This window comes from Leptodactylus fuscus, chromosome 7, assembly GCF_031893055.1.
Source record: "Leptodactylus fuscus isolate aLepFus1 chromosome 7, aLepFus1.hap2, whole genome shotgun sequence".
In the NCBI taxonomy this organism is placed as follows: Eukaryota; Metazoa; Chordata; class Amphibia; order Anura; family Leptodactylidae; genus Leptodactylus; species Leptodactylus fuscus.
In genome coordinates this window covers 115576728-115602404 of record NC_134271.1, presented here as the reverse complement: position 1 = coordinate 115602404, position 25677 = coordinate 115576728, and the positions used below count along the sequence as shown (strand labels likewise).

Here is a 25677-nt window from a genome sequence, read left to right as displayed (position 1 = left end):
ACCCCAATATATTCTTTGAATTCCCAGTCAGACAATGGCACTATATACCAGTAGCAAGAAATGAGGGTATTTGTAACCCCAATATATTCTTTGAATTCCCAGTCAGACAATGGCACTATATACCAGTAGCAAAAATTGTGAGTGCACGTAACCCCAATATATTCTTTGAATTACCAGTCAGAAACTGGCACTATATGGCAGTAGCAAGAAATGAGGGTATTTGTAACCCCAATATATTCTTTGAATTCCCAGTCAGACAATGGCACTATATATCAGTAGCAAGAAATGAGGGTATTTATAACCCCAATATATTCTTTGAATTCCCAGTCAGAAACTGGCACTATATACCAGTAGCAAGAAATGAGGGTATTTGTAACCCCAATATATTCTTTGAATTCCCAGTCAGACAATGGCACTATATACCAGTAGCAAGAAATGAGGGTATTTATAACCCCAATATATTCTTTGAATTCCCAGTCAGACAATGGCACTATATACCAGTAGCAAGAAATGAGGGTATTTGTAACCCCAATATATTCTTTGAATTCCCAGTCAGACAATGGCACTATATACCGCTAGCAAGAAATGAGGGTATTTGTAACCCCAATATATTCTTTGAATTCCCAGTCAGACAATGGCACTATATTCCAGTAGCAAAAATTGTGGGTGCACGTAACCCCAATATATTCTTTGAATTACCAGTCAGAAACTGGCACTATATGGCAGTAGCAAGAAATGAGGGTATTTGTAACCCCAATATATTCTTTGAATTCCCAGTCAGACAATGGCACTATATATCAGTAGCAAGAAATGAGGGTATTTATAACCCCAATATATTCTTTGAATTCCCAGTCAGAAACTGGCACTATATACCAGTAGCAAGAAATGAGGGTATTTGTAACCCCAATATATTCTTTGAATTCCCAGTCAGACAATGGCACTATATACCAGTAGCAAGAAATGAGGGTATTTATAACCCCAATATATTCTTTGAATTCCCAGTCAGACAATGGCACTATATACCAGTAGCAAGAAATGAGGGTATTTATAACCCCAATATATTCTTTGAATTCCCAGTCAGACAATGGCACTATATACCAGTAGCAAGAAATGAGGGTATTTGTAACCCCAATATATTCTTTGAATTCCCAGTCAGACAATGGCACTATATACCAGTAGCAAAAATTGTGGGTGCACGTAACCCCAATATATTCTTTGAATTACCAGTCAGAAACTGGCACTATATGGCAGTAGTAAGAAATGAGGGTATTTGTAACCCCAATATATTCTTTGAATTCCCAGTCAGACAATGGCACTATATACCAGTAGCAAAAATTTTGGGTGCACGTAACCCCAATATATTCTTTGAATTACCAGTCAGAAACTGGCACTATATGGCAGTAGCAAGAAATGAGGGTATTTATAACCCCAATATATTCTTTGAATTACCAGTCACAAACTGGCACTATATACCAGTAGCAAGAAATGAGGGTATTTGTAACCCCAATATATTCTTTGAATTCCCAGTCAGACAATGGCACTATATACCAGTAGCAAGAAATGAGGGTATTTATAACCCCAATATATTCTTTGAATTCCCAGTCAGAAACTGGCACTATATACCAGTAGTAAGAGATGAGGGTATTTGTAATCCCAATATATTCTTTGAATTCCCAGTCAGACAATGGCACTATATACCAGTAGCAAGAAATGAGGGTATTTATAACCCCAATATATTCTTTGAATTCCCAGTCAGACAATGGCACTATATACCAGTAGCAAGAAATGAGGGTATTTGTAACCCCAATATATTCTTTGAATTCCCAGTCAGACAATGGCACTATATACCAGTAGCAAAAATTGTGAGTGCACGTAACCCCAATATATTCTTTGAATTACCAGTCAGAAACTGGCACTATATGGCAGTAGCAAGAAATGAGGGTATTTGTAACCCCAATATATTCTTTGAATTCCCAGTCAGACAATGGCACTATATATCAGTAGCAAGAAATGAGGGTATTTATAACCCCAATATATTCTTTGAATTCCCAGTCAGAAACTGGCACTATATACCAGTAGCAAGAAATGAGGGTATTTGTAACCCCAATATATTCTTTGAATTCCCAGTCAGACAATGGCACTATATACCAGTAGCAAGAAATGAGGGTATTTATAACCCCAATATATTCTTTGAATTCCCAGTCAGACAATGGCACTATATACCAGTAGCAAGAAATGAGGGTATTTTTAACCCCAATATATTCTTTGAATTCCCAGTCAGACAATGGCACTATATACCGCTAGCAAGAAATGAGGGTATTTGTAACCCCAATATATTCTTTGAATTCCCAGTCAGACAATGGCACTATATTCCAGTAGCAAAAATTGTGGGTGCACGTAACCCCAATATATTCTTTGAATTACCAGTCAGAAACTGGCACTATATGGCAGTAGCAAGAAATGAGGGTATTTGTAACCCCAATATATTCTTTGAATTCCCAGTCAGACAATGGCACTATATATCAGTAGCAAGAAATGAGGGTATTTATAACCCCAATATATTCTTTGAATTCCCAGTCAGAAACTGGCACTATATACCAGTAGCAAGAAATGAGGGTATTTGTAACCCCAATATATTCTTTGAATTCCCAGTCAGACAATGGCACTATATACCAGTAGCAAGAAATGAGGGTATTTATAACCCCAATATATTCTTTGAATTCCCAGTCAGACAATGGCACTATATACCAGTAGCAAGAAATGAGGGTATTTGTAACCCCAATATATTCTTTGAATTCCCAGTCAGACAATGGCACTATATACCAGTAGCAAATATTGTGGGTGCACGTAACCCCAATATATTCTTTGAATTACCAGTCAGAAACTGGCACTATATGGCAGTAGCAAGAAATGAGGGTATTTGTAACCCCAATATATTCTTTGAATTCTCAGTCAGACAATGGCACTATATACCAGTAGCAAGAAATGAGGGTATTTATAACCCCAATATATTCTTTGAATTCCCAGTCAGACAATGGCACTATATACCAGTAGCAAGAAATTTGGGTATTTATAACCCCAATATATTTTTTGAATTCCCAGTCAGACAATGGCACTATATGGCAGTAGCAAAAATAGTGGGTGTATATAGCCCCAATTCTATTGCTAGGGGACTTGCAGGGTATTTCTGGGGTGAAGGTGGGGGGGCACACCGTTGGAACAGGGATTTGTGGTGTATATATGGGGTATACGGGAATACACTGTCAGTGTATTCCATTCAGGATCCTGGGAAAGCTGGGTTGCGGCGATTGAGCCCGTCAGTGCCACGTTACACTGACAAGCTTCTCCCTGGAATTTAGCTCTTATAAGAGCTGTTGGTTGTCTTCTCCTTCCTATCCTAGCCTGTCCCTGCCTACCCAGAATCTAACCCCTAGCTAACTGGACGGAAACCTCCGTCCTCGGTGAATTGCAAGCTCAGAATGACGCGAAGCTGGGCGTCGCTGTTCTTTTATATTAGAGGTCACATGTTTTCGGCAGCCAATGGGTTTTGCCTACTTTTTTCAACGTCACCGGTGTCGTAGTTCCTGTCCCACCTACCCTGCGCTGTTATTGGAGCAAAAAAGGCGCCAGGGAAGGTGGGAGGGGAATCGAGTAATGGCGCACTTTACCACGCGGTGTTCGATTCGATTCGAACTTGCCGAACAGCCTAATATCCGATCGAACATGAGTTCGATAGAACACTGTTCGCTCATCTCTAAAAATAACATGTTACCTGTGCTCTACGTGTCAGTATGAACACGGCAATACCAAATTTATATAGTATTTGTAATGTTTTGGTACCTTTTAAAAAATGAAAAATTTTGCAAAATAGAAAAAAAAATTTGGGTCGCCATGTTCTGACACCTGTAACTTTTTCATATTTACATGTATGGAGCTGGGTGCAGTGTATTTTTCTACGGGACAAGATGACATTTTTATTGATACCATTTGGAGAAAGATTTTAATTTTTTTATAAGAGGCAAGTGTTGAAAAAAATGCTATTTGGCTATTTTTAATTTTTTTTGCTGCTACGCCATTCACCGTATGGGATAAATATTTTAATATTTTAAAAGTTCGGGCATTTTGGAGCGTTAAGATACCTAATATATTTATGTTTAATTTTCTTTATTTACTTTTATATCTGATCTAGGGAAAGGGGGGTGATTTGAACTTTTGTAATTTTTTTATACTTTTAAAAACTTTTTTTTTCTTCTTTCACATTTGTGATCAGACCCCCTAGGTACCTTGAAATCTAGGGATCTGATTGCTCATACTATTGACTGCAATACTACAGTATTGCAGTGAATAGCAAAATGACAGCAGTTCTAATAGACGAATCCGCTGGCATTGTGCAATAGAACCAATGCTATGACAAAGCTGGAAGCCCTCAATAGGCTTCTGGTTGTCATTGCAACCTATCACCGCCCTCCGGTGACGTTCGGGAGGGCGGTGATCGGTGAAAAATGGCGGCGTCCGTGCCGTCTGCACAGTTTAGACGCTGCAGTCCCGTTTGACCGCAGCATCTAAAGGGTTAACAAGTCCTGGCTGTATTATACAGCCGGCATTTGCCCTGTATGGAGAAAGCTCAGCTCCTGAGCATTCTCCATACATCCCCATGCGACTCTTGACGTATTACTACATCAAGGGTCGCTAAGGGGTTAAAGGGGCAGTCCAGAATTTATAGTGTGTTTTTTTAGTAAACATGTACGATATTTTATTCTGCCTACTTTTGTTAAGAAAAAGCCCTAGAATGACTGCCCCTATACATGCACCAACAAGCTGATACTAGTGGAAATCTGTGCTCAGACAGTAGACGCTTAGTATGGTTCCTACGCATTCTAGAGACATGGCCGCTCCTTAGCCTGCCTTTGCTGTCTGTAGTCAGAAACTTGATATAATGGAGACTTAGTGCATGAGATGTTTGTAAAAATCATTGCCCTCTCTGACTTCTGAACTCCTCTGTCCTCCTCCTTCACAGGCATCTACTTTGTTAGTGAGGGTCCTAAGAAGGAGGGGAACTGCAGTGATTTTGATGAATACTCAATGCACTTAATCTCCAGTTCCTCAGGCTCCTAAGTACAGAATTCAGAGGCAGACCGAGAAGCAGATGTGCAGCTACTCTGTATAGGTACAACTATTGTGTGTAAGTATGAGGAGTGACATTATTTAAGGCCATTATATGACATATTTTTTCATTTTTAACAGTTTTCTGCTCTGCAGGTTTCATCTCTAATTTTTGGATGTCTCAGAGTGAAAGGGTAGAGACTAGCTGCTACTATGTCTACCATAGACAGCAAACAGTAAGTAGAGGAGAATCTGCTCCATAACACTCTCTCATTTTCATCCGGATTAAAATTTGAATAAGACTGTCCGTGAATACATGAAATGTATGTTCTCTATGTCACTGACTATGTCTACAACAGCTTATGAGTGGTGATTTTGATGGTAGTAGACTTACTTTAAAAAGTTGTTCCTATCGCTCTGGGACTCTGACTGATGCTAAGAATAAAGGGACCTCAGCCCTGGTTTTGTGCTGCAGCTTTTTCACAGATTTTCCATAAGCAGATTCACAGGGAACTGCAGAATGACCCTATTCAAGGAAGTGGTCCACAGCAATGAAGAGGTTAATGGTAGAGTACGTGGTGATCTAGGTTCTATAGGGGATAATGCTATCGTTGTGTCTATATTGCATATGTCACTGTGATATGGAACTCAGAATGGTTGTGTAGCTTAGGCCTCACAATGATAATACAACGTCCATTATTGTGACCCTACAGTCCTTTCACTCCAGATAAAGGCTTGAATGACTCTACAAATCCAGACAAAGTAATGGAGTGACCCAGTGCGCTCTTATTTCATGTTCAGCATCATACATAAGAAACATATTTGACAATGGAAGTGACATTTAACCGGAAGCTAAACATGAGTCATGCTCCTGATAATAATGCAATGACAATATTTGTCTTTCCAGATGACTCCAGATATTGATATAGGAAATGTCACTGATAAATATGTCACAATCCACTTATCTTTCTAAATGTTCCTATCAAAAAGATAGGGGATTATAAATTCTATGACCTGTAAAACCAGGTGTGTCCTGGTGCTATCTACAGTCCTATGAAAAAGTTTGGGCACCCCTATTAATCTTAATCATTTTTAGTTCTAAATATTTTGGTATTTGCAACAGCCATTTCAGTTTGATATATCTAATAACTGATGGACACAGTAATATTTCAGGATTGAAATGAGGTTTATTGTACTAACAGAAAATGTGCAATATGCATTAAACCAAAATTTGACCGGTGCAAAAGTATGGGCACCTCAACAGAAAAGTGACATTAATATTTAGTAGATCCTCCTTTTGCAAAGATAACAGCCTCTAGTCGCTTCCTGTAGCTTTTAATCAGTTCCTGGATCCTGGATAAAGGTATTTTGGACAAACAATTCAAGTTCAGTTAAGTTAGATGGTCGCCGAGCATGGACAGCCCGCTTCAAATCATCCCACAGATGTTCAATGATATTCAGGTCTGGGGACTGGGATGGCCATTCCAGAACATTGTAATTGTTCCTCTGCATGAATGTCTGAGGATTTGGAGCGGTGTTTTGGATCATTGTCTTGCTGAACTATCCATCCCCGGCGTAACTTCAACTTCGTCACTGATTCTTGAACATTATTCTCAAGAATCTGCTGATACTGAGTGGAATCCATGCGACTCTCAACTTTAACAAGATTCCCGATGCCGGCATTGGCCACACAGCCCCAAAGCATGATGGAACCTCCACCAAATTTTACAGTGGGTAGCATGTGTTTTTCTTGGAATGCTGTTTCTTTTTGGACGCCATGCATAACGCTTTTTATAACCAAACAACTCAATTTTTGTTTCCAAAATGAAGCTGCCTTGTCCAAATGTGCTTTTTCATACCTCAGGCAACTTTATTTGTGGCGTACATGCAGAAACGGCTTCTTTCTCATCACTCTCCCATACAGCTTCTATTTGTGCAAAGTGCGCTGTATAGTTGACCGATGCACAGTGACACCATCTGCAGCAAGATGATGCTGCAGCTCTTTGGAGGTGGTCTGTGGATTGTCCTTGACTGTTCTCACCATTCTTCTTCTCTGCCTTTCTGATATTTTTCTTGGCCTGCCACTTCTGGGCTTAACAAGAACTGTCCCTGTGGTCTTCCATTTCCTTACTATGTTCCTCACAGTGGAAACTGACAGGTTAAATCTCTGAGACAACGTTTTGTATCCTTCCCCTGAACAACTATGTTGAACAATCTTTGTTTTCAGATCATTTGAGAGCGGGCTGTCCATGTTCGGCGACCATCAAACTTAACTGAACTTGAATTGTTTTGTAGAAAGAAATGGTCTAAAATACCTTCATCCAGGATCCAGGAACTGATTAAAAGCTACAGGAAGCGACTAGAGGCTGTTATCTTTGCAAAAGGAGGATGTACTAAATATTAATGTCACTTTTCTGTTGAGGTGCCCATATTTTTGCACCGGTCAAATTTTGGTTTAATGCATATTGCGCATTTTCTGTTAGTACAATAAACCTCATTTCAATCCTGAAATATTACTGTGTCCATCAGTTATTAGATATATCAAACTGAAATGGCTGTTGCAAACACCAAAATATTTAGAACTAAAAATGATTAAGATTAATAGGGGTGCCCAAACTTTTTCATAGGACTGTATATGTCATTGCAGGCTATCATTATAACAAAGGGGGTCTACACAATTTACATATAAATAGCCCTGATAGTGAAGGGGGATGTCTTACCATATGAACTGGTCCAAACAGCCCCCTTCATTACATCATAGACATGGAGGATTAGGAAGCTCTCCGCCTGTGTTGTGTTAAATGCAGGAGGAGGTTTCGAAAAACGGAGAGGGAGCGAGAAATGTGGACATCTTCGTAGAAAGCATACTTGACATGGTAAAAAAGATAAGAGGTCTAGGGCTTGTAGGTGAGAATTACTCTCCTTAGGGTATGTTCACATGGAGGAAACGGTCGCAGAAACCTATTCCGCCTTGTGAACATTCCGCGTGGCTAGCCGCAACACGATGCCGATGCAGCATCAACATTCCGTTGCGGTATCCCGCTCCTGATTAGGCCTGAATGAATGGGCCTAAACAGGAGTGTGTCTTGACCTGCGGATGCCGCAGCTGATTCAGCCGCGGAATCCACAAGATAGGTCATGCCACTTCTTTTTTCCGTTACTCGCTAGTGGGAAACAAAAGTGAGCAGCTCCCATTGAAATCAATGGGGACCATTTTTGCAGGCGGATTCCACGTCAAAATCCACCTGCGAAAAACTCTGTGTGAACATACCCTAACATTGGCAACCTTAGGGTCCATTCACACGGAGGAAAATGGTGAGGAAATTTGATATGGAATTTCAGCGCTGAAAAAAGCCTCCCATTGACTTCAATGTGTTCCTTTTTCTTCTAGCAGAAGAAGGAATCCATTGAAGTCAATGGGAGGCTTTTTTTTTCAGCGCTGAAATTCCACACCAAATTCCTCACCATTTTCCTCCGTGTGAATGGACCCTTAGGTGGGAGAATTCATGTGTATATTGCGGTGTTTCTTTTGCAGGTACAGGCAGAACTTTCTTTGCACTTAGGTACCACAGCTGAGATGAGTTCCCCGGCACGACCCTTACTAGCTGCGAAGTGACACTTGGTCATGCTGGGGTGTAGGGTTTTAAATAGAAGGTCCCTTGTACCTTTTTGGGTAAATTTATACTGTCCTGGGAAGCAGCGATCGCAACACAAGGGACTGAAGACCTAGTACATGAATGGAGTAGGATGACTGAAGTACACGGCTATGTTTTGTGTGTTTGTTACTGATCTTGTATCTTCCATCATGCGATTCTGGAATTGAAAGAACATCTGGTGTTTTCTCCTCCTGACACGACTACTGTACATTACATCACCAGTCTGCGTGGGGAGCTGAAGTTCTACATTTGGCATAATTGTCCTGTAATGTTACATATATATCTTAAAATATCGCAAAAATCATAACCACATTGTTACAGCAGACCACCAATGAAGCATCCTGGATGAATGAATGAGTCTGGACACTGTAGTCATGAAAACCTTCCATATGTGCAAACGTACAGACTGTATAGAATGAATGGCTCATATACCGAGCAGACATGCTGTAACATAAGGCTGGCTCGTTGCTATTGTACTCTTCCATTGGATGTACCTTTTTGGCAGCTTCAAACAGAAGTTGATGCAGGATGGGAGTAGCAAGTGCACGGAGGGTGGAATTTCCTGTAAGGAAGAGATTTCATCATGAATCAAGACGTGTTTTCAGGAGAACAAATAATGTCAAGACAAAGATAAACAATCTAAATGTTAACAAGATAACGCTATGGCGGTATGAAGTTATAGGCATAGTGAATGCTATCTTGAGCATGTTGGAAAGTCGTCGAAAAAAAAATCTGCAGAATCGTTCTACAATATACTTGATTTTTTGTCGGCTCCAGAAAGAGTTGCGAAATGGATGACATTGATGTGTATTTTTATACGTCTCCAGCAAGCAGCGCTCAGGCTGCCAGTCTTGTTTTTTTCAGTCTCTAATATCCTACATTATCTGCTATTTGCTCCATTACTTACCATCTGCTGTGAGATAGAAGCTGGTAGTTTAACAATTCGGAAACTCAGAACAGCGAATTGAAGCCATGAACCCTCTATTACATGTCGCCTCTGTGAATTCTGCACTTAGTTTCTTTGTTCATTCTTTTGTACATCATCCAACATTACAGCCAAAAAAACATAGGGGCGAATATGGAGAAATTAAAGAAATGGGGTGGAATTGAAGAAAAAGTGCATTTGTTTGACTTTCTTATCAGATGTCACCTGTATTTTATGGAATGGTACAATTCTAGAGATACTACATTTATATAGTTTTATTTATGTTTTGGGTTTTTTTTAAATGTAGATTGTGAGCCGCACATAGAGCTCACAATGTACATTTTCCCTATCAGTATGTCTTTGGAATATGGGATGGAAATCCATGCAAACATGGGGAGAACACACAAACTCCTTGCAGATGGTTTTGTGCCCTTGGTGGGATTTGAACACCAGGACTCCAGCGCTGCAAGGCTGCAGTGCTAACCACTGAGCCACTATGTGGCCACAGTTCTATTTATGTTTTAACCCTTTAAAATAATTTAGTTTCTTATTTTAACACCCGTAATCTTTTTATATTTTTTTTTCGTGCAAGGGGATGCATTGGATGTCTTTTTTTGTGGGGCCAGATGTACTTTTTTTTTACATTAAAAGTTCTATTGAAAATTTTTGAATAAAATGTGAGACAAAAAGGCAGAAGTCAAGTGAAAAATAGAGATGAGCGAGTACTGTTCGGATCAGCCGATCCGAACAGCACGCTCCGTAGAAATGAATGGATGCACCTGGTACTTCCGCTTTGACGGCGGCCGGCCGCTTAACCCCCCGCGTGCCGGCTACGTCCATTCATTTCTATGCGAGCGTGCTGTTCGGATCGGCTGATCTGAACAGTACTCGCTCATCTCTAGTGAAAAACATTAACGGAGATGCACAATGAGGGAATAGGGTTGAGCGATCAGGATCGGAAAAGATTGGATTCTGATTGGCGATCGAGTAAATTTCACAATCGCGATAGGAATTCCGATCCTGAACTTTTTAGGCGAGATGGAGGTTGGAGGTTATTTCCCACAATGCTTTGATACTGGCCAAGCATTGTGGGAAAAGCTAACAATGTTAGGTAGGTCCCATAGGAATGAATGGATGCAGCCAGCACACAGCCTGTGCCATCGTCCGGCCGCTTAACCCCCTGCGCGCCGACTGCTTCCATTCATTCTAATGGGAGACTAACATCTCTAGTAGCTAACACTTACCTGCACAGATCGCTGGTCCGGTCCCCACTGTTCTCGGTCCTCTTCTCACCTTGCTGCCCCCGCCTCCTAGGTTAAAGTTACAGACCTAGGAAGAAGGCGGGGCTTGTGGCTTAGGAGAGTGTGGGCGGGTACTGGGAGGGGAGACGTCACGTCATGTCTCCCCACCCTGTACCCACCCACACTCTCCTAAGCCACAAGCCCCATCTTCTTCCTAGGTCTGTGACACTAACCTGGGAGGCGGGGGCAGCGAGGCGAGAAGAGGACCGAGAACAGCGGGGACCGGATCAGCGATCTGTGCAGGTAAGTGGACACCAGAGGGACTAAGTATTTACTAAGATTGTTTGTAATCACTACACAGAGTGGATTCTAACAATTAAAGCGTTCAATTTTTAGACTCCATGCGAATAGGATCATTTTTAAAATCCAATCTCCAATTATTAAAAAAATCCCATTGACTTGCATTGGGATCGGAATTGGGATTGTGATCGAATGGAAAATGATCAGAAATCGGATTTTAAAAACGAGCCTGAAATCTCAAGATCGGCTCAACCCTATGAGGGAGGATATGGGGCAACTGAACGGAACGGGAGGGAAAAACATGAAACAGTGTGTAGGGGGATGGAAGGGGAGCGTGGGAAACAGAGGGAAACAAAGGTTCTGACGTAGCAGAGCCACATAGTCAAATTAAAACAGTAAGCATAAATCAACTACCAGAACAATCAATTCCACATCATATAAAGGGTAGAGGGAGAAAAAGAAGGAGAAAAAGAGAGAGAGAAAGCAGATGAGTAAGGGAACGAGGGGAAGAGGGTGAAGGAAGGGGAAGAAGAATGAGGAAGGAGAAAGAGGGGGGAGAAGAAAAAGTCAGGGGACTATCCGGAGAAAGCAGACCGAAATTCAGCATAGTGATAAAAGAGGTTCCACAGGAGCCAAGTGCGCAAGTGCAAGCTATTGTCACTTTGTAACTCAGCAAGCACAGATTCCATGCTGTAAATACATAGAATCTCCTGAAGCCAGGACAATAGGGATGGAGGGGGGGGGGGGGGGGGTAGTAGATTTCCATAGCCTAGGGATAACGGTCCAGGCAGCAAGAAGCCTAGAAGCCTACGAGTATGCCTCTGGTACTTTAGAGGAAAAAAATCGAGAGGAGGAAAGGAGAGGGATCATCATCTAGGGCGTTGCCAGTGACCTTTTGAATAACACGACAGACACCTAACCAAAAAGGACGCAGTAGAGCGCATCCCCACCAGACATGGACCATCGTACCTCAGCTAGTGTTACATCTCCAACACCAATCCGTAACAGAGGGAAAGATCTCATGCAGGACAGAGGGAACTCTGTACCATCTGGAAAGAATCTTAGGGCTAGTTCACACGTGGGCAAGGGGGCGGATTTTGACAGCAGATTTCGCTTCAAAATCCGCCCCTTTACAATGGTGGTCTATGCAGACCGCCGGGCTTCTTTTTTCCGCTAGCGGCGAGCTGCTGCTAGCGGAGAAAAGAAGCGACATGTCCTATCTTCAGGCGGAAGCCGCGGCACGCTGGGCCACGGCTTCCGCCTAGTGACTTTCCCCTCCTATGTCGGCTCATTCATTTGAGCCGACATAGGAGGGGAAAGCCGCAACCGCGATGGTCGCAGCAGGCGGGTTTTGACCAGAGAGAGGCACGGCTTGCCGTGTCTCTCTGTGTCAAAACCCGCGCGGACGGTTCACATGTGAACTGACCCTTATAGTTTCCTGAGCCTTACAGGATACGGAAAATTTGTGGCGCGCCTGGAAAGCCGAGGATTACACGTCTGGTGTGAACGAGACCCCCTAGCTCCCTCTCCCAAGTACTCAGATGTACTTTTTAGATATACAACTAGTATTTAGGGGAATATCTGTTGCTTATTTTATTTTTTATGGCAAGCAAAATGTCAAAAAATGGCGATTTGGCCATTTTGACTTTTTTTCTGCTATGGCGTAGAAAAATATATTTATATGTTTGTAGACAAGGTGTTTTCGGACATAAGGATGCATAATTTGTTTATGTTTATCTAACTTTATTTGAGATCTAGGGAAAGGGGGTGATTTAATTTTTTTTACATTTTTTTACTTCTTTTTACTAAATGGCTTCAACCTGCGATCTTTACATTCCTTAGCGTACAGACTGCAGTACTGCTGTATTGTAGTTTATGAGCATATCGCTATATACATATTGAGGCCTGTCACAGACAAACCCCAATAGGCATATAGTAAAGACTGGACTTGGAGCCTTAATAAGGCTCCAGGGTAGAGATGAGCGAACACTGTTCGGATCAGCCGTTCCGAACAGCACGCTCCCATAGAAATGAATGGAAGCACCTGGCACGGCCACCGGCCGCCAGCAAAGTGTACGTGCCAGGTGCTTCCATTCATTTCTATGGCAGCATGCTGTTCGGAATGGCTGATCCGAACAGTGTTCGCTCATCTCTACTCCAGGGTGCCATGATGACCAGATGGCTCCATCGTGCACGTCGCACAGGAGCTGTACTGGAAGAAAACAACACTGGCTGGCAGGGGGAAGTGGTGATAAGGCTTTTTTTTGGAGGGGGGGGTGCCCAAAATACCTGCAAAAGTACACGAAAACATGGTGCCTACAACAACCGCTCAGCTCCTGAGCAGCTGCCACATTTATTCACCTGACTTCTGCCATAGTAGTATGGTGGATATCGGTAAAAGGTTAAAATTGTCAAAAGGTCGAATTTCACAATGATACAAATATGCACCTACATGTAATTCTAATTCAAAATGTTATAATTTTGAAGAATACAAATATTAGTGGCTACAAGTGTGACCAGGAGGTTATATGCTCTACATACATACCTTATACACACTATATACTGTACATGCACTATATACACACTTAGGCCCATTGTCACATATTTCCATAAAAACTCTAGAACCAAAAATCTGCTTTTTAAACTACCTATAAAATATAAGGGATTACCCATCTTCAAAAAGCAAGTGCACCCCTAAACTGTATATGCTAAATGTTTTCATCTGCTTTTTCTACATGGGGCCTTAGTGACTTTCTAACTTAAAAGAAAGTTTCTAAATGCTGGAAATGAATCGGAATCTTTAATATGAGATCTAATCTTTAACAGCTGGAGATATAGCCAGGTAAATCCACAGTCAGCAGGAAATATACAGGTCTATGTATATGCATCTCTTACTTAAAGGGGATGTCTGGGATAAACTGATCTTTCTAAACTAAGCTATGCACATCCCCAACCACCACCACCCGTATACCTTCTAAATTACTTACTGTAGCAAAAAGCTATATTTACCTAGATCATCGGGGCAGTCATGTGACCTTCTCAGGCACATTGTCCGATTTTTCAGTGACATTCTGTTTCCCCATTTCTCGAACTGGAACCTCACAAATACTAAACCAACTCCCACACCATCATAGTTATCTGTCTTCTTGTCCAGACTTCTGGGTACAGGACATCACTTCAGGGCCTGCTACTGTGCATGTTGGCCGCCGAGAACAAGCAAAGTCTACTATCAAGGGGTGAGAGTGAGTTAGTAAGGAAGGGCTAATAGTTGGCTGGCTAGCTAGGGAAACAGGGAGGGAAAGAGGAAGAGGGAGAGGGTCATCTCTGAGTGAAGTGCTAGGCATTATGGTAGTTGTAGGAAAACAGAACAGGAAGATAACCATTAAACAAATGCAGAAGATGCCAGGAGCTCTCAGAGAAACCCAGAAATCACTCAAGACACTTCTAAAGGTATTTTTTTTTACACTTATTATCTATTAATAGCAGTAATAGACCTGTTTTGAAATTTATTTATTTTTGTCCGGAAAACCCATTACACTGTCTATATCATAGTCAGGGTCACAATTTAATTAGCCCGAGGAATGGGTAGCAAAGGGGCATCACATATCAGGCCTCTCTGTCAGTACATACAGCATGAGATATTTCTTTTATCACTAATTTATTCTAGCATACAGAAATCATGGTGACTAGAGCCAAACATATGTTGCAGCCCCCTCTCCATTAAATGTACTATGCCTTTGTTAAAGATAATGGAAGTTTTTTACTGAAAACCAGCCTAACAACTGAGCCCTGCAGATAGATAGGTTAGAGTCACTGGAATCAAGCAGTATTTTCTCCTTGTTAATCAGTGCTGTCACTGATAAATCACCCTTTTTTTCTCTATATGCAGATGAGTTGTTTCGAGCAATGAGGGCATTGTCAGTTACCTCTTTGGAGGACCAGCGATGCTCTTGTTGCTGTAAAGAGCTCATTTGCATATTGACAAAAGCAGCAATATTTCACTGATTCACAAGGAGAAAATATGGTTTGATTCCAGTAGCCCTATCCTATTTATCTGCAGGGCTGGGTTGATATGCTGGTTCTAGTGACAGACTCCCTTTAAAGGCCGACTGCGGTGCAATGCCAGTCCAACCAGCTATTATTGTAGGTATGTGGCCAGCTTTACTAAGGCTCAGAAACTAGTGGTACATTTAGCTTGATTCTAGAATATTTCTATGTTTCTATCTGCATAAAAAATTGAGGTTGAAAACTAATATATATATATATATATATATATATATATATATATACTGTATACTGTATATATATACATATATAACATTCTTATAATATTGATCAGTGGAGCCAAAACACAGAGCAAAGTGCCATATAAAAAAGGAACATTTCAAAGGAAGATCGATCACGGTAAATAGCGTACTTGTGATCATCCTAGTGGAAGGTCAAAGAAGTCGATTTCATCCTGTGAAGTGGTTATCCTTGAAACTGACAATAGTCAGCTGGTTATATTGTATCTGGTTAGATTGCACAGTACTGCTTGTAATGACTTCGATGCTGCACAGACTACAATGGCAAATGTCTGAGCTCTGTGTTTTGCATTTTATAAGATAAAAATGGAATCAATGGAGACAATGAATGGAGACTCACTCGTTACTGAGCAGACCTTAGCAGTAGCATTGCTATTGTTAGATATGACAGCGCATTCTACCTTTTATACAGCCATGTTGTTATAGTTTGGAAAAATTGCAAATTAATTATGTCTCCCTGCTGGAGCTCCGACTCGTGTCACATGACTAACCCCATTCTATTCACTAGATTAAAGCGTGGTCGATTATACGATCCAGAGGCAGAGACAAGACTTGTACACCCCTGCACAGTCAGAATATAGAATTGGCGCAAATAGAGACTGTACGAGTCTATTACTAAGTATACACTATGAAAATATTATCTACGTAACCCCTTATCTGGTTCTTTAAAAATCAATTTTCGGCTACTTAAGGAAAAAAAAAACACCAGTATGTCTATCACATAGATTCAGTGTGTGCTTTAGTAGGTCACCAAAAATGAGACATGAATTCCATAATAAAAATGTGTATCTTTATTTAAACATTAGTCATAAAATATATAGCTAAAAATGAAGTAACATTGTGAAACTGGGGCAGGCAGCTGATATATGATATACATTTATTCCATCCTTGAACTAATATTGTATGCTTAGCACAACTTGTATGTAATTAAAGGGGTTGTCCAGGCAAAAATGGACAATAAATGTATGTTTTAAATAGGTTGCGAGAGAGGAAAATAAAAAGTTTTTTGATTTTTAAGAAGACATCCCATATTTTACTGTGGCCACTTACACGTTCCTGTAAGCGGCCACAGTAAAATGGCCGAACAGATATGCGCAGTCAGCTCTGCCCCAAGCCCGGAGGCAGAGCCGACTGCGCATGCGCAGAATTTAGATTCCGAGCGCAGGCTCAGCCAGAAGAAGACCATACAAAGGACGCAGTGGAGAGGCATGGCTGTAGAAGATGGAGGCGTCGCTGGAGAGTCTTCAAACAGCACAGGGGATGCCCCCTATGTTGTTTGAGCACAGGGTGAATGCCCCCTGTGCTGTCTGGAGGCATACTGGAAAAAAGCAGTATATCAATGGGACGGCAGTGCAGAGCAGAAATATAAAGGTTGGTGGACCAATAGCCTTTCTTAAGGCTATTCCGACGTCATATTAGAGCTGACATGAGAGCGGACCTGCTAGCGGTCAGAGCGCACAATATCATCTATTAACATTTTGATAGCGGTTTTCACCGCTGTTTACCAAACCCCTGATGAATCTTGTAATACAGAGGTAACGCATAGGGCTATATATTTTAGTTAGAAGTGTATAATTGTTGCTGCACAAATCAGGTTGTTTGGAGTTTTCAGCATTACAGACTGTGTCCATCCCACTCCCCTGTTGGCGTGGCGTTAGGCTGTAGGCTCGGTTTGAACTACAGCCGTTATACATCTTTTCTGTATACTCCTAGCATTCTCAGTACCAACCTTGTAGCAGCAATATACTACTGTAAATCTGTAGGGAGGAAGGGCATACAACATTAGGGACTAAGTCCTCGCTCTTTTTCCTCTCTTACCCATTTATGGAATCTGGCGACCGCATTTTTAGTGGAGTAAGCTATTTGGAGCCCATTGAGGCTGTTTTTAATCAATATTATTAAAAGCGAGGCTTTATAGTATGGTTATTTAGGTTCACCTATTTTTGGAGGCTGATTTTGAGGTGGAATCCTTACCAAATTCCTGACCAAAAAAACTCTGTGAACTCAGCCTTATGATAGAATCCCTTTAAAAGGGTATTCCCAACTGGCTTGTTCACCATCTTGCACTCCCTATCTCAGCCCTTATCAGCAAAATTTAATTATCAGACTGATAACTGGGAGATAAACAGCTCAGAAATACAAGCTGCATCCAAGCACTCAGCACTCCTTCCCCCTGAGAGCAGGGAGCTACGTCATTTGTCCTGGGCACAGAGATAAGATCATCCCCAGGTCCGTGGTTATGGAAACGCAGTGTAAACAATGAAGTGAATAATCTCAAATAAAGCCAAACAGAGCAATTTTGATGAAGCAATGTATTTAGGAAAAGTCTTAAATCCACATAAGCTAGCAGTATAGATAGGATCCTTGAGATGGGACAACCCCTTTAAAGGGTACCCAACCTTTTAGATGATGTTCAGGATAAGCTGCTATGTGTCTTTCATGCACACAAAAAGAAAAAAGAAACTTTACAGAGAACATTATATTGATCTAGTGACCAGAACTGAATAAATCACTTGAGCTGAGATACAGTCCTATGAAAAAGTTTGGGCACCCCTATTAATCTTAATCATTTTTAGTTCTAAATATTTTGGTGTTTGCAACAGCCATTTCAGTTTGATATATCTAATAACTGATGGACACAGTAATATTTCAGGATTGAAATGAGGTTTATTGTACTAACAGAAAATGTGCAATATGCATTAAACCAAAATTTGACTGGTGCAAAAGTATGGGCACCTCAACAGAAAATTGACATTAATATTTAGTAGATCCTCCTTTTGCAAAGATAACAGCCTCTAGTCGTTTCCTGTAGCTTTTAATTAGTTCCTGGATCCTGGATGAAGGTATTTTGGACCATTCCTCTTTACAAAACCATTCAAGTTCAGTTAAGTTTGATGGTCGCCGAGCATGGACAGCCCGCTTCAAATCATCCCACAGCTGTTCAATGATATTCAGGTCTGGGGACTGGGATGGCCATTCCAGAACATTGTAATTGATCCTCTGCATGAATGCCTGAGTCGATTTGGAGCAGTGTTTTGGATCATTGTCTTGCTGAAATATCCATCCCGGCGTAACTTCAACTTCGTCACTGATTCTTGAACATTATTCTCAAGAATCTGCTGATACTGAGTGGAATCCATGCGACCCTCAACTTTAAGAAGATTCCCGGTGCCCGCATTGGCCACACAGCCCCAAAGCATGATGGAACCTCCACCAAATTTTACAGTGGGTAGCAAGTATTTTTCTTGGAATGCTGTTTTTTTGTACGCCATGCATAATGCCTTTTTGTATGACCATACAACTCAATCTTTGTTTCATCAGTCCACAGGACCTTCTGTCAAAATGAAGCTGGCTTGTCCAAATGTGCTTTTGCATACCTCAGGCGACTGTTCGTGGCATGCTTGCAGAAACGGCTTCTTTCTCATCACTCTCCCATACAGCTTCTCCTTGTGCAAAGTGCGCTGTATTACTGACTGATGCACAGTGACACCATCTGCAGCAAGATGATGCTGCAGCTCTTTGGAGGTGGTCTGTGGATTGTCCTTGACTATTCTCACCATTCTTCTTCTCTGCCTTTCTGATATTTTTCTTGGCCTGCCACTTCTGGGCTTAACAAGAACTGTCCCTGTGGTCTTCCATTTCCTTACTATGTTCCTCACAGTGGAAACTGACAGGTTAAATCTCTGAGACAACTTTTTGTATCCTTCCCCTGAACAACTATGCTGAACAATCTTTGTTTTCAGATCATTTGAGAGCGGGCTGTCCATGCTCGGCGACCATCAAACTTAACTGAACTTGAATTGTTTTTTTAAAGAGGAATGGTTCAAAACCCCTTCATCCAGGATCCAGGAACTGATTAAAAGCTACAGGAAGCGACTAGAGGCTGTTATCTTTGCAAAAGGAGGATCTACTAAATATTAATGTCAATTTTCTGTTGAGGTGCCCATACTTTTGCACCGGTCAAATTTTGGTTTAATGCATATTGCACATTTTCTGTTAGTACAATAAACCTCATTTCAATCCTGAAATATTACTGTGTCCATCAGTTATTAGATATATCAAACTGAAATGGCTGTTGCAAACACCAAAATATTTAGAACTAAAAATGATTAAGATTAATAGGGGTGCCCAAACTTTTGCATAGGACTGTAGAACCTTTTTAGTTGTAGCAGCATGTCTCTGTCTCTGTTTGTCAACATTTTTTCATTCTCTGTCACTTGACCTGTCCTTCCTCCCCCTTTAATAGATTGCCTATTACATGTCGCAGCGATGATGGGAATTAAGACCATCCTACAGACTTGGATACGTCCCCAACCCCCATTTAGACTATTTCTAGAAAAACTGTCCAACATCATGAAAATAGACTGGGTGAAGAAATAAAAGAAATAAAACAGAGAGATAAGTGGAGAAAGAAGCATTTTCTCAGATAAAATACTGTATATTACTCAGTTTCACCTGTATTGTTGAGTTATGCAGAGATTGTTGAAAAGTTGGTGACCATTGAAGGTATTGATTCTACTTTACCTGCAAGGGCAAGGTCCACATTGAGGTAAGCTACAGCCCGAGATCCTAAAACTTTTCCCATTTCCTGTTGGAAAATATAATGTTGGTTTTTTTTATTTATTTTAAGACTAAATTAACATATAGCATTAATCTACCTCACGCATCACACTGCTATATTGTCACAACGCTATGCCATAAATATAGTGTCAGTTAAAGCTGGCCATTTCAATAATGTCTCCAAATTGTTGCCCATTTATTGGACACCTTGTTTCATGCAAATAACTGACAAGTGGTTGACAAACTGACCCAATATTTCAAGTATATGTAAAGACAAGCTGAATAATGGCCACTGAAAGTGCAAAGACTTTCTACTCCATTGCTTTTCACAGCTACTATATGACTGTTGTGTAGACATTGTTGCCAACGTTTGCAATACTCGTCTGACAATGGTACAATTGTATAAGCAGCCATTCATCTGGTTTCCATGGGTGGGAAAAGCACCCACTCCAGCCAGTTGTCTTGCAGCTTTCAGAGGACAGTGATGAGAAGGGGAACATTATTATTTAGAGTTCCTTTACACTTACTATTACTCCCACTGCTGATTCAGCTGGGCCCATCCTAGGGCAGGCATGCCCTCCCTTCCTCCGTGCAACTTGAAGGCCTAAAAAGCACACCTGTAGGTCTTTCCTGTTAATCCCTGGAAGTTATGGCCTATTTATATCTATTCAGCCATCAGTATAGCATTTGAACAATATAGAATTTCAGCTAGCTGGTTCCTGCGGTCTGCATTTTGTCTGTTTGTTCATGTATAACCTCTAACTTGTTCTTTAACTATGTTCCCGATTCTTTGTCCTTATCTTCTTGATATTTGTATGTCCCTTACTGAACTCCCTGTCCTAACCTTTTGGCTAGTTTATGACCTGTCTCTCTAGCTGCCAGCCACAGACCTTCAGACTACACTTTGACTATTGGCGTACCTTCAGGGAGTGCAGAGGGTATAGTCACTCCTGAGTCCAAGAGCTTTGGGGGCCCATAAGCACTGGTATTACTACTGAGGTTGCAGCTACTACCTGGCCCATAAGTCAAGGGGACCATCCGCTGGCTCTCACCACACTACGGTTGAATAGCCTGTTTTGATCTCCTTTCTGATTTCCAGCGGAGTAGCTACAGGGGATGCAGCAGTAGTAGTTATGCCCTGAACAATGGATGGCCCTAAACATCCCTCTGCTACATAAAATATAACTCTATTATAAATGGTACAATGTAGGAAAGGAATCCTATTGCAAATTTTGCAATGGGTCCCAGGAACTTCAAGTTATGCTTCTGGCGTTGACTGACCCTTTGGTGCTTTGCATGGGCAAATCTCAAGCCTTGGCCACCTGCCACCTATACAAGGACCACTCGGAGAAGTAGCGACCTAGTAAGACCAGATCCCCATACGGGGCTAAATGGTGCAAACAGGGGAACGTACTTAGATAACGCCATAGGGAGTAGCCCAAAGCCAAACAGCAATCCATTGAAATGCTCAGATAACATGTAGGAAACTCACTTCTATATTTTCTGTAGAGCCAATAAGGCCATATTCCTCAGCTCCCCAGCTGCAGAGTAGAATGGATCTTCTTGGGCGCCAACCTGTGTCAAGAAAATGAAGACATTTTATATACACTGATATTAATCCATAGCTAAAATATAATAGTATATATAGCGTGAATCTGATAACTCACTACACCATAACAAGAAAAAACATTGAAAGCCATGTAATAAATCGGAGTGAAAGTGATAACGTGATTCTCAACTATTTACTTACATGTTAAAAGTTATATTATACTTGGCTACATCTTTCTATATACTGTGTATATAGTGTCCCATTCTGGACAACAGACATCCCAATAAGGACTGATCCATCAAATGATAAATACAAATGAACCCTGATAAATCCCTTTGACTATTATGTGGCCAATTGGGTATCCATTATGTCTGTAATTTTGCTGGATAAAAATGTCCCTTTTTAAGCATGATTTTTTTTTTTTTTTTTTATGGAAAATGTGACATAGATTCCTAACACAACCTCTGATGCAAAAATGAACATAATCTTAGGCCTGGTTCACATCTGTGTTCCGCTTGGGGACCCCCTGAACAGTATACGCATTGCATACGCATTGACAAGTGGTGGGCAATAAAATCACACGGACCCCATAGACTGTAATGTAGTTCATGAAGTACTTTTCTCTCCGCATGTTCCGTGCGGACACCGCACAGAAAACCATAATGGGGTCCGTGTGCTTTCATAAGCTCACCGCTTGTCAATGCGTTTGGATCCCCAAGTGGACTCCCCAAATGGAATACCGAACAAAGATGTGAACTAGGCCTTAGACTATATTACCAGAAAGGAACATGTTAATTATTTTTCCATGAGAATATTACAGATAACTAAAGATATACAGAAGATCTTAAGGGGCTCCTCCAGTTTGGACATGTTTTATAATGTATTAGGGATTTGTGCTAATATGACATGCTAATATACATTGGTAAACTACATAAACTACAGTAGCTGAAGATTGAACAGGAACGTAACTTAGACAGGAAAGATAATAAGTGAACTAGAATGGATTTACAAGAAGAAAGACATGCTACCTCTACAGAGTACAAAAACCCATCCCTGACCATTGGAGAGCTAATCCTACTAATATTATAATGTTTGGATGTTTGTGTGTTTGTTCCTCAATCACGCAAAAAAGGCTGAATGGATTTGAATGAAATTTGGCACATAGATAGATTGTAACCTCAATTAACACATAGGCTACTTTTTATCCCAGTAAATGACATGGCTTCACAACTGTTATGAATTTATGTTCACATACTATATTACATTGCACTTGCAGCAGCCTTATCTCAGGTCCCAGGTCTTTTATCTCTTTGTGTAAACACACGCTAACCCTCAGGGATTCTGTATATGCATTTGCATACTATCTGATCAGCTCCAGGCAGTACTCACACACTAGATGGGAAAACACCTTTAATCCAAATTGGCAGTTTGCTACTTTTAAACATGCAGGGAAAAAGAAAATCTAATTTGTTGCAAAATTCTAAGACAACAACAGCTATGAAGGAAGCCAGAAGTCAACAGAGTTCTCCTCAAGTGGAGCTGAGGGGGATCATCGGCGCCAACAACATGCTCATTATATGGTGTCCCAGCGAGCTGCTGAGATGCCGGAACAATCATGGGCACAGCGCAAGGAATGAGTTCAGCAGCAGAACAGCTTAAGAGCTTCCGAAACGCTGGAGCAGGCAAACCATCGACACCAACAACATACAGATGAAGCCGCGGGCAGAGACGCACACACAAATGACATACAAAATACACGAGTGCAAAACTGGGCAATTCTTATAGGGCCACTACACAAACAAAAATATACCCGTGCGAAGCTGGGTCCTCCTGCTAGTATCGTATAACAAAGAAGGAATCAGATGATCAGGCATGCTTGGAGCTCAGCAAAATAGCCTAAACTACAACCCAACTGGAGCTCTTCATCTACACTGGGTACCAAATCCACAGTCTGAGCCCCATCCAGAACGCAAACCTTGTACAGTTGTCCATTGTGCCCCCCACAAACATCTGCTTTCCTAGCCCCTCTCTCCACAGAGCCCTGTTATTATACTGACAGAGTCCTCAACATTCTATTCTATTCAGGGAGATTTACTATGCAAAATGCACCACAATTCTTGCATGATTTGCACCAAAAAAGCTGTCTAATGTAATATGCGCCACATTTATCAAGTCTTCTGAACACTTTATAGGCACTTTCCCAAATGATGCAAAAGAGGAGTATGGTCTCATTGTGTAACCCCATGCACCAAAAATGCGCCAAGAACGTCCAAGCTAGATTGATCAAACAGCAACAAATACTCTGATAAATGTGGTGCATTTAAGGCTGTCTAGTCTTACAATTACACATTATTAGTAAATCTGCCCCGGAAGTCAGCCACTTTCTGTATCATGTTTTTGCAGGATCTAAGTTGTGTATTAGGACATTCTGCAGCATCTATGGTGTGTGATGAATTTATACAGTATGGCTAAAGTTTTGCAGCAGCGACAAATGTAAAGTATAAGATAATACAGAAGCCAGCGGGGAAGATTAATTAAGAATGGCATTTGGTATGTCAGTCTTAATAAACGATAGGCGCAGGTACCGCTGATTTATGAACTCCAGCATAGAAATCCATTATATTTCCCACCATTATTATTTCCATTATAACTCACATCAGAATAGCTCCCTGCTCTGCCCCCTATTCCCACAATGTGTGAAGCACATAATGGAGGTTGTGGTGCATGTTTGGGGCAAGAAAGTGTGTCCCAAGATCATCCTTCCATGCCAGGGATTGATAAATTGCCCCATTGTGTATTTTAACAATTCTCCAGCAAATGAAGTGTGTATAATGAGGTTCTGCAGCAGCTGATGTTTAGATAATAAGTTTCTGCAGCGGCTAAGGTGTGCATGATGAGGTTCTGCAGCAGCTGATGGGTCAATCATAATTATATGCAGAATCTGAGATATATATTACGAGGTTCTGCAGCAGCCGAGCCGAGCAGGTGAGCATTATAAGGTTCTGAAGCAGCTGAGGGGGGAATTATAATTTCCTGCAGCATCTCAGGTGTATACTATGAAGCTCTGCAGCAGCTGAGGTGTACTTAAATATGTGCAGTAGAAGAGGTGTGTGTCATTGAGGTTCTGCAGCAGCCGAGGTCTGTTTTAAAGTATGTGCTATAAGGTTTTGAAGCAGCTGAGGAGTAAATTATTTAAGTTTTTCATCTGCCGTGGTATGTGTTATCAGGTTCTGCAGCAGCTGAGACATGTACTATGAGAATTGCAGAACCTGAGGAGTGAAACATGTGATTGACAGCAAGGAACATCATTTTTTATATCGACTTTACTGATCTATAATTAATATTGTCATCATTATTTGGTGGAGGAAGACGATTTTTGATGTTCGCCCTGTTGGCTGAATTTCATAGAAGCTGCCCAGTACACAAGGGTTTAGTATTAGTATGATGTAAGAAATTCTTAGTGAATCACAATTTAACATCTAGATTTGTTTCTTGAGAAATAATCTAATATTCCTCCACATGTTGTCCCACACTGCTTCTAGTGCCCATGTTGTATAGATATGAGCAGACATCACAAGCTCGGAGGATGATTCCAAGAAGAGCGCAGCCACCACCTGCTGTTATTGTAAAGCTGCTGAATTGCAATCGCAATAATGCCGAGAACTACGATAACAGGATATCAATGATGCCAGGATTTACAGGAGTGTCGAGGAGCTCACTTCATTTCTATAGATCAGTGCAAGAGCTCGAGTATTCCTTTAAATGCAATCCAACGTCGTGTCATCTGTTTCCTTTACAAGTCATCCTGAGCAATATATTAGTAGTCTCTCGAGCGCAGATGTTATCTTACAGAAATGTCATTAATTGTCTTATCTATCCAACAGCAAATCTGTTTGCCTACAAAGAAAAGAAAATAAGCTGGAAATGTAAGTCTGTCGGTTGTCCTTTAGTGTAAATGCAGTGTCGCACAGGAACCACTACCTGTGGAAAAGTATGGACCTACCCTCCCGCTACCTGCCCACATGTAACCTCAGGTCCT

At 41.1% G+C, this 25677-nt stretch overlaps 1 protein-coding gene across 2 annotated transcripts in view; it reads right to left on the bottom strand.

Annotated features, from left to right (window-relative positions):
• The window catches only part of LOC142214116 (putative N-acetylated-alpha-linked acidic dipeptidase), a 216942-nt gene that overhangs the window by 131095 nt on the left and 60170 nt on the right, over nucleotides 1-25677 (bottom strand). For both annotated transcript variants that reach the window (XM_075282888.1, XM_075282887.1), the window contains exons 10-12: nucleotides 21582-21664; nucleotides 20054-20117; nucleotides 9254-9321 (exon numbers count right to left, since the gene is read on the bottom strand). In XM_075282888.1, the coding sequence (XP_075138989.1) occupies nucleotides 9254-9321; nucleotides 20054-20117; nucleotides 21582-21664 (215 nt within the window). The remainder of the gene's footprint in view (nucleotides 1-9253; nucleotides 9322-20053; nucleotides 20118-21581; nucleotides 21665-25677) is intronic.